Source organism: Phaethon aethereus, assembly GCF_964289735.1.
Source record: "Phaethon aethereus genome assembly, chromosome: 21".
NCBI classification, from domain to species: Eukaryota; Metazoa; Chordata; class Aves; order Phaethontiformes; family Phaethontidae; genus Phaethon; species Phaethon aethereus.
In genome coordinates, this window is record NC_138597.1 from 3,302,931 (window position 1) to 3,316,842 (window position 13,912).

Here is a 13,912-nt window from a genome sequence, read left to right on the forward strand (position 1 = left end):
TTTTGTAATGTCTTTCGGGTACTCATATTCTGTGCCCAGAGCACAAAGTAGTTTGCCAGGTTATTAATAACTCAATTGTGTACTGACATCTGGTGATGGGAATGGTGCACAACAATTTGCTTTCCCTTTCTTACATTCTTTTAACATCTTCCTGTAACACATCGCTGTTCAAATAGTGTCAAGACTTCCCAGCACATACTGAACTTTCCAGCATTTCACTCTTCTTCATGTCTTGGCAGGGTTCTGATCTGTTCCTGGATCCTTTTATTTGTGTGCCAAAGTGTAGAGACGAGCTAATGACATGTGGCTCATGTCCATGATATTTAGGATTAATATTGCTGGAGTGGACCAGCCTTGTCCACACCCTGTTACTGCTTGGAAAGCATCGTGGCACGGTCTGTCTCTTCACTCAGGATGCAAACTCTAGACTAAACTATCACCTCAAGCATACTCACGTTCCGTTTTGGAAGGAACTGGTTGTTTCTGTTGAGATAGGAAGTAACTGCCCCCTCTAAGGACACTTATTTGTCAAGATTATATTTTCCTAAGTTTTTCACAGGCAAAGACTCCTTGATAACCTAGCAGATATCTAGGTTTAAAAAAAATAAATATCTGTAATATCTTCAGCATGTTGTCTTTGGGTTTTAATACCCAGGAGAGATTTGGCAGTTGTCAGCCTTTTTCTTTGTCTTAGTCTGACTTCTTCTGTGTTTTAGTGTTAGGAATGTTCTCTTCTATCACTTTATGGACAAACTGCTGCTGATGTCAATGGAGCAAGTGAACCTCAACATTAGTGGGATAGGTTGCCCATATGAAAAATAGGCAGCATTCAAAAATCAGTGTTAACTGATACGTGTGCCTAGACATCAGGAAAATACTGTAGAAGATTTTTTGGACTTTTTGCTTATTCAAATTGTATTCATTCAAAAAGGCCATATGGAAGAGCCCTGTAAAATTTCCTCTTTCTCCTGACTATACTATGTGAGTGTAACTAAATGTCATTCATATTGTTCTGTCAGGCTTTATTTTCTCGTATGCTGAATATAAATAACAGTCATGCCGAGCATTGCAGAACGTCCTTCCATGGTTTGTAGGGTGTCTTCTTCTGTCTGAACACTTACCTTGCATAATTGTCTGCAGCATGTTTTGCTTTTTATTATAGTTTAAATAAGCCAGTGGTGGGCAGAAAATGTATACAATAATATCAGATAAAGAGATTTTTATTTTTCAATGATAGAGCTAGAAATTTCCCTGACAAAAACAAAAGTAATTCGTCATGTGGGTAGTGTTCCAGGCATTAATTTAGGCCAAGATAGTCAGAAGTTTTGACTGTAAGTAAAATTACATCTTGGCCCTGCTTCCATTTCTGCATGGAAATACGTCATGCCTACAAGTATAACTCACTGAAGAATTTAAGATATTAGAGTTTAAAGATGTGATAAATTATTATAATGCAGGACATAAGATTATAATAAAAACAGAGAGAAAACAGTTATACTCTGAGACATTCACCTCAGGAGAACAGCATCATTAAAACATTTACTGACATTTCTTGGCAATACTTAACGTACATTTCTAAGAAAATATCCTTATACATTTATTATGCCATTATATTTTGTATTGGTTTACTTGATAATTCATTTCATCTTGTTGTAAACAGTTTAAGATCAACATGAACTTTGATTTATTTGTTGTGGTTTGTTTTTTGTTTCTCCTTCATTCTCCTTTCTCTGCCATGGCACTTTACGTTGTCCCTCTATGAGAAAGTGCTTCCTTGCTTCACACAGTGCAGGCCTACAGTTAATACAAGCTCTTTGTAAAGTAAGTAATATTACTGTATATTCCCATATATCTTTCTCTACATATATAAGATATATGCATATTCCTTAGCCAATACTTTTTATAACATCTGTGGTTCCAGGCCTAATCATTTTCCTGACCTCCTCTCCTTTCCTTCCACTTCTTTTATGTTTATACTCAGATCTTTTCTGCTATATTCAATTAACTTTAAGCTTGCCTCAAATTCAGCTTTCACCAGATCTAGGCTTTGACAAATCATTGGCCGTGCTTGTTACACACTTAACCTGTAGATTCATGCCCTGTTACCTGCCCCAGTTTGTCCTCAAGTCATGGTTTGTCTTTTAATATTACCAGAACTTTATTGACCCACAAAACACTTGCCCTGGGGACCAGATCTTTTATGGGTACGGGCGAAAACTCTGAAGAGGTGGTAGGGGAAAGAAAGGTAAGTTCACCTGATTTTGCCTCTCATAAGAGAAAACGAAGCAAAAGCCATCACCACATCAATTTATTGGGTAAAAAGGCGACAAGTGCAATGCAGAAATTTAAGAAGATGATTTAAGAAAAGGAAAACCGAGGATGTTTTTTAAAAATCTTTGCAAGCAATAAGAGATGGGAATCAGGAAAGGAAAGCAAAAAATGGAATTTTACATCAATCTTAGAAAATTTACTATCTTTTCCAGGCCTTTACTTCCAGACTGGAATGCTATCACTGGACCACAAACAGCTAAGAATACTGTTCCATGGAATCCCTCTTGCAGATGGCACCAGGTCACTTTTATACCATGATCATCTAATCGTTTCTTGTACAGCAGACCATCATCTCTAAGCACATCAAATTCACAGGTCAAAATGAAAGTCTCAGGAAGTCGAGTAATAACACTGTCTTCAGCTAGCAGTGGTGAAAAAACAGGGTCAAACATAGGCTTGATCACTGTATAGACTTCTTTGGAGAATGGATGTGTTGTACATGGTTTGTAGCCTCTTGTCTTAAATTCATGAGGGATGTAGTCAGGACTTACCCATTCCTGATACTTCAGTTGCATATCTTCTGGAACATGACAACCTTTTAACACTGCCTCCATGACTGACAAGTCTTTATTAAGATACTTCAAACCAAGAGCAACGGTTCGTTCCTTTAACAAAATGGGCACTCCCTTATTCTGCTGATAAGAAGGCAAATTAAAGTCAACACACTGGAGAAAAGGATATATTAGGATTTGTGCTCTCAGCTTTGGGAGATCTCTTCTGTTCACCAGTGCTTGAGCAACAGCAGCAGTGAGTGTACCCCCACTACTATCTCCACAGATGATAATGCGAGAAGGGTCGACTCCATAATCTTGTGCAGTCCTCATAAAGTGTATGGTGGCAGTGAGACAATCCTCAAACTGGGTTGGATATGGATGCTTAGGAGCTAAGCGATATCTGAATAAGAGTGAAAGTATTTTATCATAGTCATACCTAGTGAATGATCCTGTTATCTTTTCAATCATGTATTTCATTCTGAAGATAGGACAATATTCTGAGATTATAATTATAGCAATAGAATTGATTGTAATTGTTGCTTTTGATGTATTATTTGCTACTATTGTTAATGTTTGGGGGAGTCAGTACACTATTGTATCTTTGCAAAATACTTCTTTACCTATCTTTTAAGTGACTGAAGGCACATGCTGAGTTATTGTAGAATTAGGTGGCAAGGCAGGTATGTATGAATCAGTTATCAGAAATTCTAGTTAGAAATTGAAGTGAACATTTCCCAACAAATTGTTAGACAATATAAGCATAGAAAATTTATAATGAAAATATGAAAGGTTTTCAGTGGTTTTCTATAAGCTGAATCCTTTATAAACAGAATCAAGAAGAATTAATGGTTCTTCAAATATTTTGGAATGTAAATAGTTATTAGTGCAAGTGTAATCAATTTCTAAGACATCAACTCTTTTCCTGAACTTTTAAAAATTGGTTCTTTTAACAATGCAACACAGCTCATCAGAAAAATATTTTAAATGTTCAGCTCAGGTTGGTTGCAAGTTAAATGTGGATACACCCCCCCCGCCCCAGTTTTTCAGAACTACTACTAAAATCAGTGTTTAGTAGCCTGGGCAACTGTGCTTTTAACAGAAACAGTTACACTTCAAACGCAGTGTTGGCTTTCAACTTAAGGTGGTTTGGTTATGGCTTTAGGAAGCAAAAACATCCTCACCTCTTAGTGGTGGCTACAAATTACAAAATTATTATAATAGGTTTTATTTGGAAGTAAGCAAGAGGGGATTAGTTGACTAATCTTCCTAACTGTTCTTCCTAGTGCTGGTGAAACGCATGTGATCATTAAATGTAAGTACTGTATGCCCTTTACAAGGAACTTGGCTTGTGGTGACTATGCATTAAAGACTTACAAACCTAGAAGGAGGCACAAACAGCTATCATATTTTGTGGCTGGATTGACTCCACTTACCCAACAGACACAACCACTGAATTGCTTTTTCTAGCTAAATAGCGGCATGTTCTTTCATAGGCCCCTGTAAAACAAAATATTTCAATGGAATTGTAACTTGCTTTAGAAATATGTTGAATGAAAATATTCTGAAATTCTTATCTCTGTTCTGTGATTAATGCTACACTGTAATTCTTATTGTGGCATGGTTTAATCTGGACATTGCTCACAATTTCACTACGTCTGTGGGAGTCTTCTTCCCAGTAGGAAACCTGGAATGTACGTCAATGCATTGTTTCGGTCTCATCTTTGAAAAGTTAGTTGATAGAAAGCACCAATGCTGCCACTTCTGAAGTGGTATTGAAGGTGAGAAGTTATTTAAAAACAAAACAAAAAAATAACACAAAAAACCCTGCTAAATCTAGCACAAGAATTTTTCTTGGCATAAGCCACCATCTAATCTCTTATGCCTTTCCATTTCAAATGCCAAAATGTATTTTTCCCTTGTTTTGCCACTATAAAGATGCACAGCAGCATACAAACATACACACAAGCTTGCACACACATGTGAACAGAAATTGGGTTCTTTAAAATAAGAAATAAAATTCGAATGAGATTTTCAACTTTTCTCATAAGCATGAGGGAGAAGAAGGAAGAAAACAGATACTATATATGATCAGAGAATGAAAGTTCTAGGTACACAACCTGTATAAAGACGATTTAACATGGTGCCTACTGCATGTAAATAAAATTGTTCTGGTGTCCTGAAATTAATTTTGTTATTTATAATGTTATTATAAGAAATACCATGTCAGATGAGAAACTACATCGTTTCGTTATAGTTATAGCTCATATTATATATATCACTTACGAATGCTTCCAAACTGTCCAACTCCTCCATGAAAATAAAGGATTCCTCTTCTTTGGCCAGTGGTTGATGTTTTTGGCTGGTAAATTCTTACTTTAACCTTTTCAAACCTTAAGTCCTTGATAAAAAGATGTTTATCTTTTAATGGTGGTATTCCGTCCATTAGAGTCCTGAGAAAATAGACCTCTGAGGTGATACCTACTTTTTCCAAAAATTTTGCCTGTTAATAAAGAAACCACAAATTAGTGCAAATATTCATCTTACCTGGAGATTGATCATGAAAAATTTAAAATTCCTTGGTCAATTCGAACTTTGTCTCCTGATGGTTCTTACAATGAAGTGGCCAGTCAGGATGATGATGTGGATACATCTTCACTGTAATGTAATACCTACCAAAATTTGAAATTCAGAGAGCAGTACATTTGACAGGAATGGATGAATTTATCTTCTCTAGCTGCCTGGTGTCCGTGCTTCTCCAAAAGCAAGGCCTTTGAGCCTGTGGGAAAGGCGATCTGAGAGTTGCTTTCACCACAAGCGCAGTAACTTGGCTCATTAATACCATGTTACATGTGTGGCAGAAATGTTACCAGTACTATCAGCAGAACATAGGTTTAGTTTTGGTGGTAATTTCTAGATTATATTAGAAATGTTAGGTGAGGGCATGGTGTTTTTCAAATTATTTCATTCCTCAGTGGAGAAATCCTGGCTTACTTTTTATCAGTAGGAAAAAAATCAAACTTTAATAGTAGATAAAAGAAGGTGTCAAATACTTCAATTTGTCAGGTGCTTCAGTAGCCATGTACCTGAACAAAATAAGGAGAGAGTAGTTACACCATTTTAGACTTAAGCTTTGGATGCAGAAATGTGGCTAATACTTAAGTTTCCCAAACTCGCTACTTTTTAACTTACAGAAAAAAAATTCTGTAGCATCTACCTCAGCTGGCCTCCTGGACGAGAATAGCTTTGAACCTTGGCTTCATTTTCTCACAGCTCAGTGATTCTTACTTAAACATTCAGGCTGAAGATTCTTATGTCACTCTGAGCTAGTCTACTTCACTGCATTTGGATGGCTTTAAGCTGTTTCAGTTGTCTGCTCTAGTCTATTCTTGCTCAAGATGAAAAATATGAGGCAGTATCACTACATTTCCACTATATTGGATTAAATTTTGTACTTTTCTTCTTCAGCAGTACACTTCTCTAATGAGTAATTTAATTTGTTGTGTTGCCATTATTCATGCATATGAATTTCAAAAAAAGTTGCATATACAAAGGTACATGCTACGTGTATCTTAAAAACCCACAATAAGTCTTGTGGCTTTCACCTCACATTTCACAGACCTCCTGTAGCTCAGTAATGTGGTCCTGCTAAATTTGATGCAGATATCCCATTTTAAGCCATTTGAGGAGCTGATCCCATATGCAGGAAGGATCCTCTTGTGGCCAAGTCTTAGTCTTATACTGATTCCTTCTACAGAACTCCTGTATGATGTCCATGGAAAAATAATTTTGTTTCTTTACTCCTCCAATTCCCTCTGGTATTTTCTTTCCTCACACTAATACTTTTGTAAAGTAAAGGTTAAACCTGTAGTTAGCTATATTCTTTGTATATAGTATAGAGACCATCTCTGTCTTGGAAAGAAATACTGAAAATAAATAGGAGGCCTTATCAACTACAGTGTTTAGTGTTGGCAGCCTGATACCTCTTTTTTATTAAACCTGTAATAGTTTCACTGGTCAACTTTCATAAAGATTGGCATTTATTTATATTGCTCTTAGTCCCTCCACTGTTAGCTGTGAGTATCTTCTATGGATTACCTGCAACAACGTACAGTTATGGCAGACATCCATAATTAGTATCATCACACATAATCTTCATAGTTATTTATGTTAGTATGCAAATGAAAATTTAACCTTGTGGTGTTGTTTTAAATTGTACATCTCCTGTAAGTAGAAGTTCTACAAGAACCAGCAGAATTTGCATTTTTGCTTTGTTTTCTGATTCAAGTCCATTTTTTTAGTTTATATGTTCCCTCAAAGTGAGGTATCGGTTCTTGGCTTACAGTTACTGGAAAAAAGTGATCACTTGCATGACAGCTGCAAGACTGGGCTATGTGCACATGTACACTTTAGAGTATAGCTAGGCTATGTATCACTGATCTCCTTATTACCAAAAATCCCACTTTCAGGATCTTCATGTTCATAAAGCTTGCTCTTTTGCAGGTGAATAACCAAGTCAGTCAAACATGACCTACATTTTGACATTTATAAATAAGAGCGACCGCTTAGTAGTATAATTTGTTAACCAGTAGTTGGACAGTTTGGTTATACATTGATTAAGGATCTTCTAACACTAAAGCTGACATGACAGCTTGAAAATTAATAGACTTAAGGGTAGCACGAGACAGTCAAAATATGGAACTAGAGAACTGCAGCCTTGGTTGAAGCATTGTTTAGCTCAGCCTCTGCAGTCACACTAAGTGCAACAGCGACTGGCATTCAGAGTGAAATAACTGAAAAACGATCCCACTGGCAACAACTGGCATGGAGATTTCCATGCACTAGGAGAAAAGCTGTGGAAGAGCTGACTTAGCTTAGAAGTGAGAGTCCAGGTATGTGTTCAGGCAAAGGACTAGGGCCTGCAGCAACATGTGTGTAGTAATGTCTGTGGGAGGGATGTGACAGAGCTGTGCTATCCGTGATGTTCGTCCTCTTTACACAGGTACAAAGGCCCACGATGTGCAGCCCAGAACTCATCTGAATTGCACTTTGTGCCAGCCCTTCTACCTAAGTCACTACTAGGCTAAATAGGGTACGAGGAGCGTACAGAACTATTAACACAGTAGGTAGCATAATTTAATCAGCCCCTCTGTTTCTGAGATAGGATCAGTCGTTAAGTCCCTTGGCTAGTGTTTAGCTCTGCTGTTATGTCAATTTTTCTTCTTCTAGACAGAATATTAGATGAAAAAATAAAGGATGAGTTAACAGATTTTTCAGTGAAGAAGTTTTATTAACGTTAAGATGTAGCTGTTTTTATTTAAGTATATCCTCATAGGTGAATGCAGACATTTCTTCATAAAATCTATCAGATTGAGCACAATTACTTCAAACTGGTTGGTCTCCAGTGACTTCACGTGCATCTTTTGTCCCAGCTGAAGACTGGATGTGCTAGTAAACTTTAATTTTCCCTGCAGTTTTGACATCATGAATTGTCATCCCTTGAAAGGATTTGTCTACTTTGGCATAAGTAATCGGCCTAACAGCAATACCAACAGTTTCTACGTGACTTGGACTTTACTTGCATTTAAACTTTTGTATAACCATACATTAATATTCTTAACTTTCTGCTCCTTGAGGTGATGTGGTACAGTGCTTTTGCTTGGCCTCTCATTGGCCAGCAGAAAGCATACAAAATTATGAGAAGTTAAAAACTGCATTAATCAACAGTAAGTTTCTAAATTCCGCACTTTAGCTTTTTACATATGAATTACACAAAGATAAAGCTTTGTCTGATGGATAAAGTGTATTCATACAGTGTTCTGAAAATGTGGAAAACCACACATTGTGTAGTATAGCAGATGCAAGAAAATTTAATTTGACTTCTATTACTATCCTATTTCATTGTATTTCTTTACTGTCACAGCAGTGTTCAGCCCTGGGTGGGGCACTTCTCAAGAGACACGATGAGTCACGTTCTTAAGAGCTCACTAGCTGACTTCAGACAGAACTTAATAAGCAATGTAGCAGGGAAGGGGAGGAAGAAATAATATTAGGACATGGAATTGAGGTGAAATGTAATGCACAAGCCAAAGAAATTAAAGGGATTTTTCACAATTTAAACAACTAAAGAAAAGAATCTTCATTCAGGTATTAAGTGTTTTTAAAATGAGAGAGGCAACAATTAATTCATGAAAGGATAATTGATGAAACAGAAAGACAAGTTAAGTCATATTTTAGTTTTGAAGAGAAACAAGGATGAAAAAGGATCAAAAATGTGCCAAAAACAATGACACAGAAAGACAGCTTTAACATATCTCAAAGAAGGAAGTCATATAGACATATTGAAAGGCAAAAGATGATGAAAGTGGTAGCTGTCTTTCAGAAGTACAGTGATACAGTTATAGAAGAGAACTGAGATCATGGACATCATTTAGTTGCTCATTCTCTAAATAAGCACCATGTTCTATAGAGCAGAAGTTCCACTTACACAGTGCAGTGAGCTTCTTAAGCCTTCCAGCTCTGCACTGAGGCAACAGGATTAAAAAGCTAAAACTTAGCCATGAGAAAAAAATGAGTATTACTCAGTCTGCAGAATTTTATTTTTTCCATGTTGTAACCTTTGGTGCTGCATAGCAAGCAGTAGAGTCTATTATACTCAGCTGTGCTGAAGGTATCTGCAGTGGTGCTCACATCACCAAATAAATCCAATAGCATATTTGCAATATATTTAAACATTGATTCTAAAAAAGCCCTCACCAATTCATTACCCCTCTATCAGAAATGAAATTAAAAACTCCAGCTTTAATCAAGTTTTACTTACCAGACCAAACCCAAAGTTGAGGAGGTAATGAAAAACGTAAAGCTTTTGGCGCTGACTAAATCCATGAGGGATTTCTGCCTTGGGGTGCTCATAATAGAATGCCATTGCCACAAAGACAGTCAAAACAGCAAGAAAAATCACCAGGAGGAGTTCCATCTCACTGTGCTGTTAGGAGCCAAAAGAAGAACCAGCTGTGGTTTCTCTCCCCTTCTGACTTTCGAAGGATTTCTGAAGGTAAAGGCGCAGGATTACCAATTCTCTTCATATCCCATCATCCAGCTTTTGAAAATGCCAATAAGAAAACGAAAACATCTGGCAATCAAACCATACAATTAAACAGGCAGTAACAATTAATCGTGGGAGAGGCTTGCATAAGCAGGTTTTCATATTTGCAGCTAACATGTTTTGAGTCTGTGCCCATCACCGTAGAGCCAGTGCTTGATACATCATTTGTAGCGTCAGTGTTATGAAAAGACAAAAACTTGATGTGTCTCTCCCTATTTCTCAAATACAGTCAAGTCTGTGTTATTTCTGAGTTCCTGTGGAACAGGATTTTTTAGTAATCATCTTCAGAGCTGCTCAGTTTCTTGATTTATTGTGCCTCCCTCCACACCTTACTTCTTCAGACTTTTAGTGAAATCAAGGTTTCTGTGTCGCAAACGTATTTCATCACCTTTGATGACTGATTTTGTACACTGCTATGTTGCATCTTTGAGTCTAATGCAACCAGAAGCAGCTGCAGCCTGAAGTGTCAGTGCTTTGCATCTTGCTTCATCCTCCTTGATAGCTTTTCTCCAGCAGTTGAAAGCCTGTACCAACTGTTTGTTTGTTTTGTGTTTGGTTGAGCCTTACAGTACTGCAGTCTCTGTCTTCTCATGAATATATTACTTACAGGTGTCATTCCAGGTAGAAATATGATTCCAGCTGCTGAACACTAGACTTGGACTTCGTGGTTTTAGCACTAGTAGCAATGACTAGCCAGCAGCAGCCTGCTCTTTTCTGTGTACTCTGTAGTGAGTTTTAGGATCTGTGCCTTCTGCTGGAACTAACATATTTTTCAGTACACAAATCATTAGTGATAAGATTTAACCTGAAACAAAAAATCTGTAAAGCAAAGCTTTTTCAGCTCATAGGATGTCACCTTTGAGAACAGTGTCTTTTTACCAGTCTGCTCCAACCATGAAGGCAACAAACTCACTCTGAAAAGTAGCGCTACGGGTAAAATGCATGTGTAAAATTTTTCCTTAAAAAAAAAAAAAAAGAGTGCAAGGGGTAAGATGACCTTGAGATGTATATTAAAATGAAACTTAAACACACAGAACCCAGGAGCTTTAGAATGCGCAGTCCATGACCTGCATAGGAAAGAAGACCTCAGACTTGATTTCTGACTTTAGAAACTGTTTGTCAATTGTTTAGAATAAACAGGAAGGAACTTCATTTTAGAGTCTGGTGATAACGCTGTCTGAGAAGCAGCAGATTCTGTGTTTGGCTCCCTCTGCCTAAACTGTTTCTTCATTTTATCCAACAACCCCTTGCAGACTTTGATTTCCCAGTGTCCCTCTCACCTCTCCCTCCCTTGCCAGAAGATTGTTTACATTCTAAGTATAAAATCAGGTTATTTTTGTTTATTCTTCCTTGTGGCACTTGATGCAGTCACCCAGCTCAACAAGGGTTGTTGGCGAAAGGCTCATTGCCTGGTAATTGGGACATTCTCTTGGGAAATGGAAGTGGGGAATTCAAACCTGTCAGGACCGAGGTGCCTATAGGATTCAGCTTTCTTCTAGCTCGGACAAGATCATTAGGAAATGCTGTTATACAAAACATGGTTGCAGCTCCCTTCTTTAGCATTTAATAGTGCAAGTAATTAATCAGCTTTGTGCTAAACTGTGGTGTCCCATTGAGTTAGGTGTGGTCTAAGTATACTTATCAGATTTGGCCCCTCTGAGGATCTAAGTCTTCTGACAGATCCTTTGTACTAAGGTTCTTACCACCTATGGTTCATCTGTTTTCTAAATCTTTTTGGTGCCAGTCCTTATGGTAGCTTTACCAACAGCTGGTGGGTCTTGGACTTTTCTGGGCATGTTAACTAGGTCCAGCCGTCACAGCACCCTCACCAACCCTAGAGGCTCCACACACAGGCTGTATGCTGTATGTGCTGGAATCTGATACCAGCTGTGGAAGAAACAAACTAGTTGGTTCTTGAAGTAATAAACTGTTTTTTGTTTTGGGCATTACAGGTACAGAGTAATACTTAATGTTTTATAAGCGTACACTCAGCAATTTATGAGCTTGCTTGAGTCCCAGGATGGAGAACCACTCCCTAAGTAATCGTTCAAATGCATGCTCTCTCCAGCTTCTGATTTTTTAACTTTGTCTGTTGCTCCTGTGAGATAGACCAGAGGAAATGGCTCCTGAGGCCAAGATTCCATTTTCTTCTCCACCAGGAACTCCCTTTCTTACTAATTTCCAGTGAAGACATGAATGTCAGTGCCTGAAAACTTGGCAATACTGGGCTGGCATCCTTAAGCTTTTTCTCTGTTGCGTAGCTACAGATGCTGGGGGAGACAGAGGCTGAGCCAGTTGCAATCAGGCGGTCCCAAGAACTCTCTGCCTGTCTCTGAATCATGGTGCTGATTAGGTGGCAACTAGATACTGCCGTGCTTAGACTCGGACACAGCAAGTGTGAATGGATGCCTGTACTCGGTTACTGGGAAACGTTCCCGAGAGAAGGTGCTGCTTGACCCCCAAGAAGCTCCTTTGAGTTCTGTGGAGCGTGAGAGCCATCTGGTGCTTGAAATCTGAACCTGGAAACCGAGCTAGCATAGTCAGGTCCTCAGCGACATACTCTGACTGCCATTAGCTGTTAAGCTTGTGTGCAAAGCACTGACAAGATCTGTTAATGGCTTATTTTACACGATAACTTGTGTGCACACACTTGTATCTATGATTATTTCTCTGTTATGTGTAATTCCTTGCAGCAATACATTGGTGTGCATAATTCTGGAGGCGCACTGCAAGCTTGAGCTTGATTGTGTTTTAAGTACTTGACTGTAGCTCATTGAACATGCAGACAGTGAGATGAACATGCTGTCAGGAAGTGTCTGTGTAGAGGCTAGTAAAAATTATTTTGTGTCTCTCCCTAGAAAAAAGAAAAATCTTTAAATGAGTGATAATTTTGAAAACGAATTCCACACTTTGGAAACTATAAACAAACATTCTATCTTTGCAATGCAAGACACAACATATCTGTAATTAGTTAAAATAAATGAGAGGACAGGAGTTTCCATGGAGACAATTAGATCATGTGAATTCTAAATTTTAGAAAATATGGGAGTCACTACTAAAAAAGGAATACGTTGTTTCAGCACTTGCTGTTCTCTACTACTCTGCCCATCTGCACTACTATGGTTATAACCCTCAATACAGATTAAAATGCATGTGTTCAAGAGAGCTAATAATTCTGCTGACATATTTTAAAGATAAATTTATTAATAATTATAGTAAATTAAGACCTACAGATAAAGGACCATGGAAAAATCTCAGGAGGAGATCAGTGTAGAGTTTGGACGTTGGCCCATAAATGAGGCCTAAGTCCAGAGATTGAATAATGAAAAGAAAACAAGTATTGGATTGCTGAACTGACAAGGAGTATAATACACGCTGCACTGGATGAGATGTGTGTAAAATAGTATGTGATCATATGTGATGATCATAGATGACCGTATGTGATCATCTCATAACTTAAAACATACAAATGGAGTTCTATGGACATCCTTAGTTCTGGCACTTCCAACCATCCCTGTATCTGCAAAGAATCATCCAAAGGACAAGCCTGGTATAGAAGATGCAAAGAAGAGTGATACATGAATAAAAATGATCCTAAATAAAGATAAGCCTAATGACTCTCACACGTTTGACTCAAGTTCATGAAGACATATCCAAACTAACTTTAAGCCAGCTTGCTCAAGTACAGTACATGGCAGAACAGACATAGATTAACTGCTCAAATATTATCCAGCTTTTTGCATAGCTTTCACAGCAGATACCGACTCTGCTGGTCTAGTTTCAGCTACCAACATGTAAGCTGGTAAGCCAGCCTTCATCTTGAGATCAGAAACCAAACCAAATTCTCAATTTCATATCACGTTGCATAACCAAGACAAATTCTGTAATCTTCCAACAGTGGAACATTTGGAACTTTATCATGTTATTTATTGGAAGAATGTCTTCCTTTGAAGAGTAAATTGATGATCCCCGCAGTAGGAAAAAT

General features: G+C 37.8%; 1 protein-coding gene across 1 annotated transcript; it reads right to left on the minus strand.

Annotated features, from left to right (window-relative positions):
• Positions 1-2,241: 2,241 nt before the first annotated feature.
• On the minus strand, positions 2,242-9,798 carry LOC309412504 (arylacetamide deacetylase-like 4; the record flags this gene model as incomplete). The annotated part of the gene is made up of 4 exons (XM_082009414.1): positions 2,242-3,225; positions 4,259-4,322; positions 5,109-5,325; positions 9,643-9,798. The coding sequence occupies 4 exons, from the start codon at positions 9,796-9,798 to the stop codon at positions 2,448-2,450; spliced, it is 1,215 nt and encodes a 404-aa protein (XP_081865540.1). The 3' UTR covers positions 2,242-2,447.
• Positions 9,799-13,912: the final 4,114 nt, after the last annotated feature.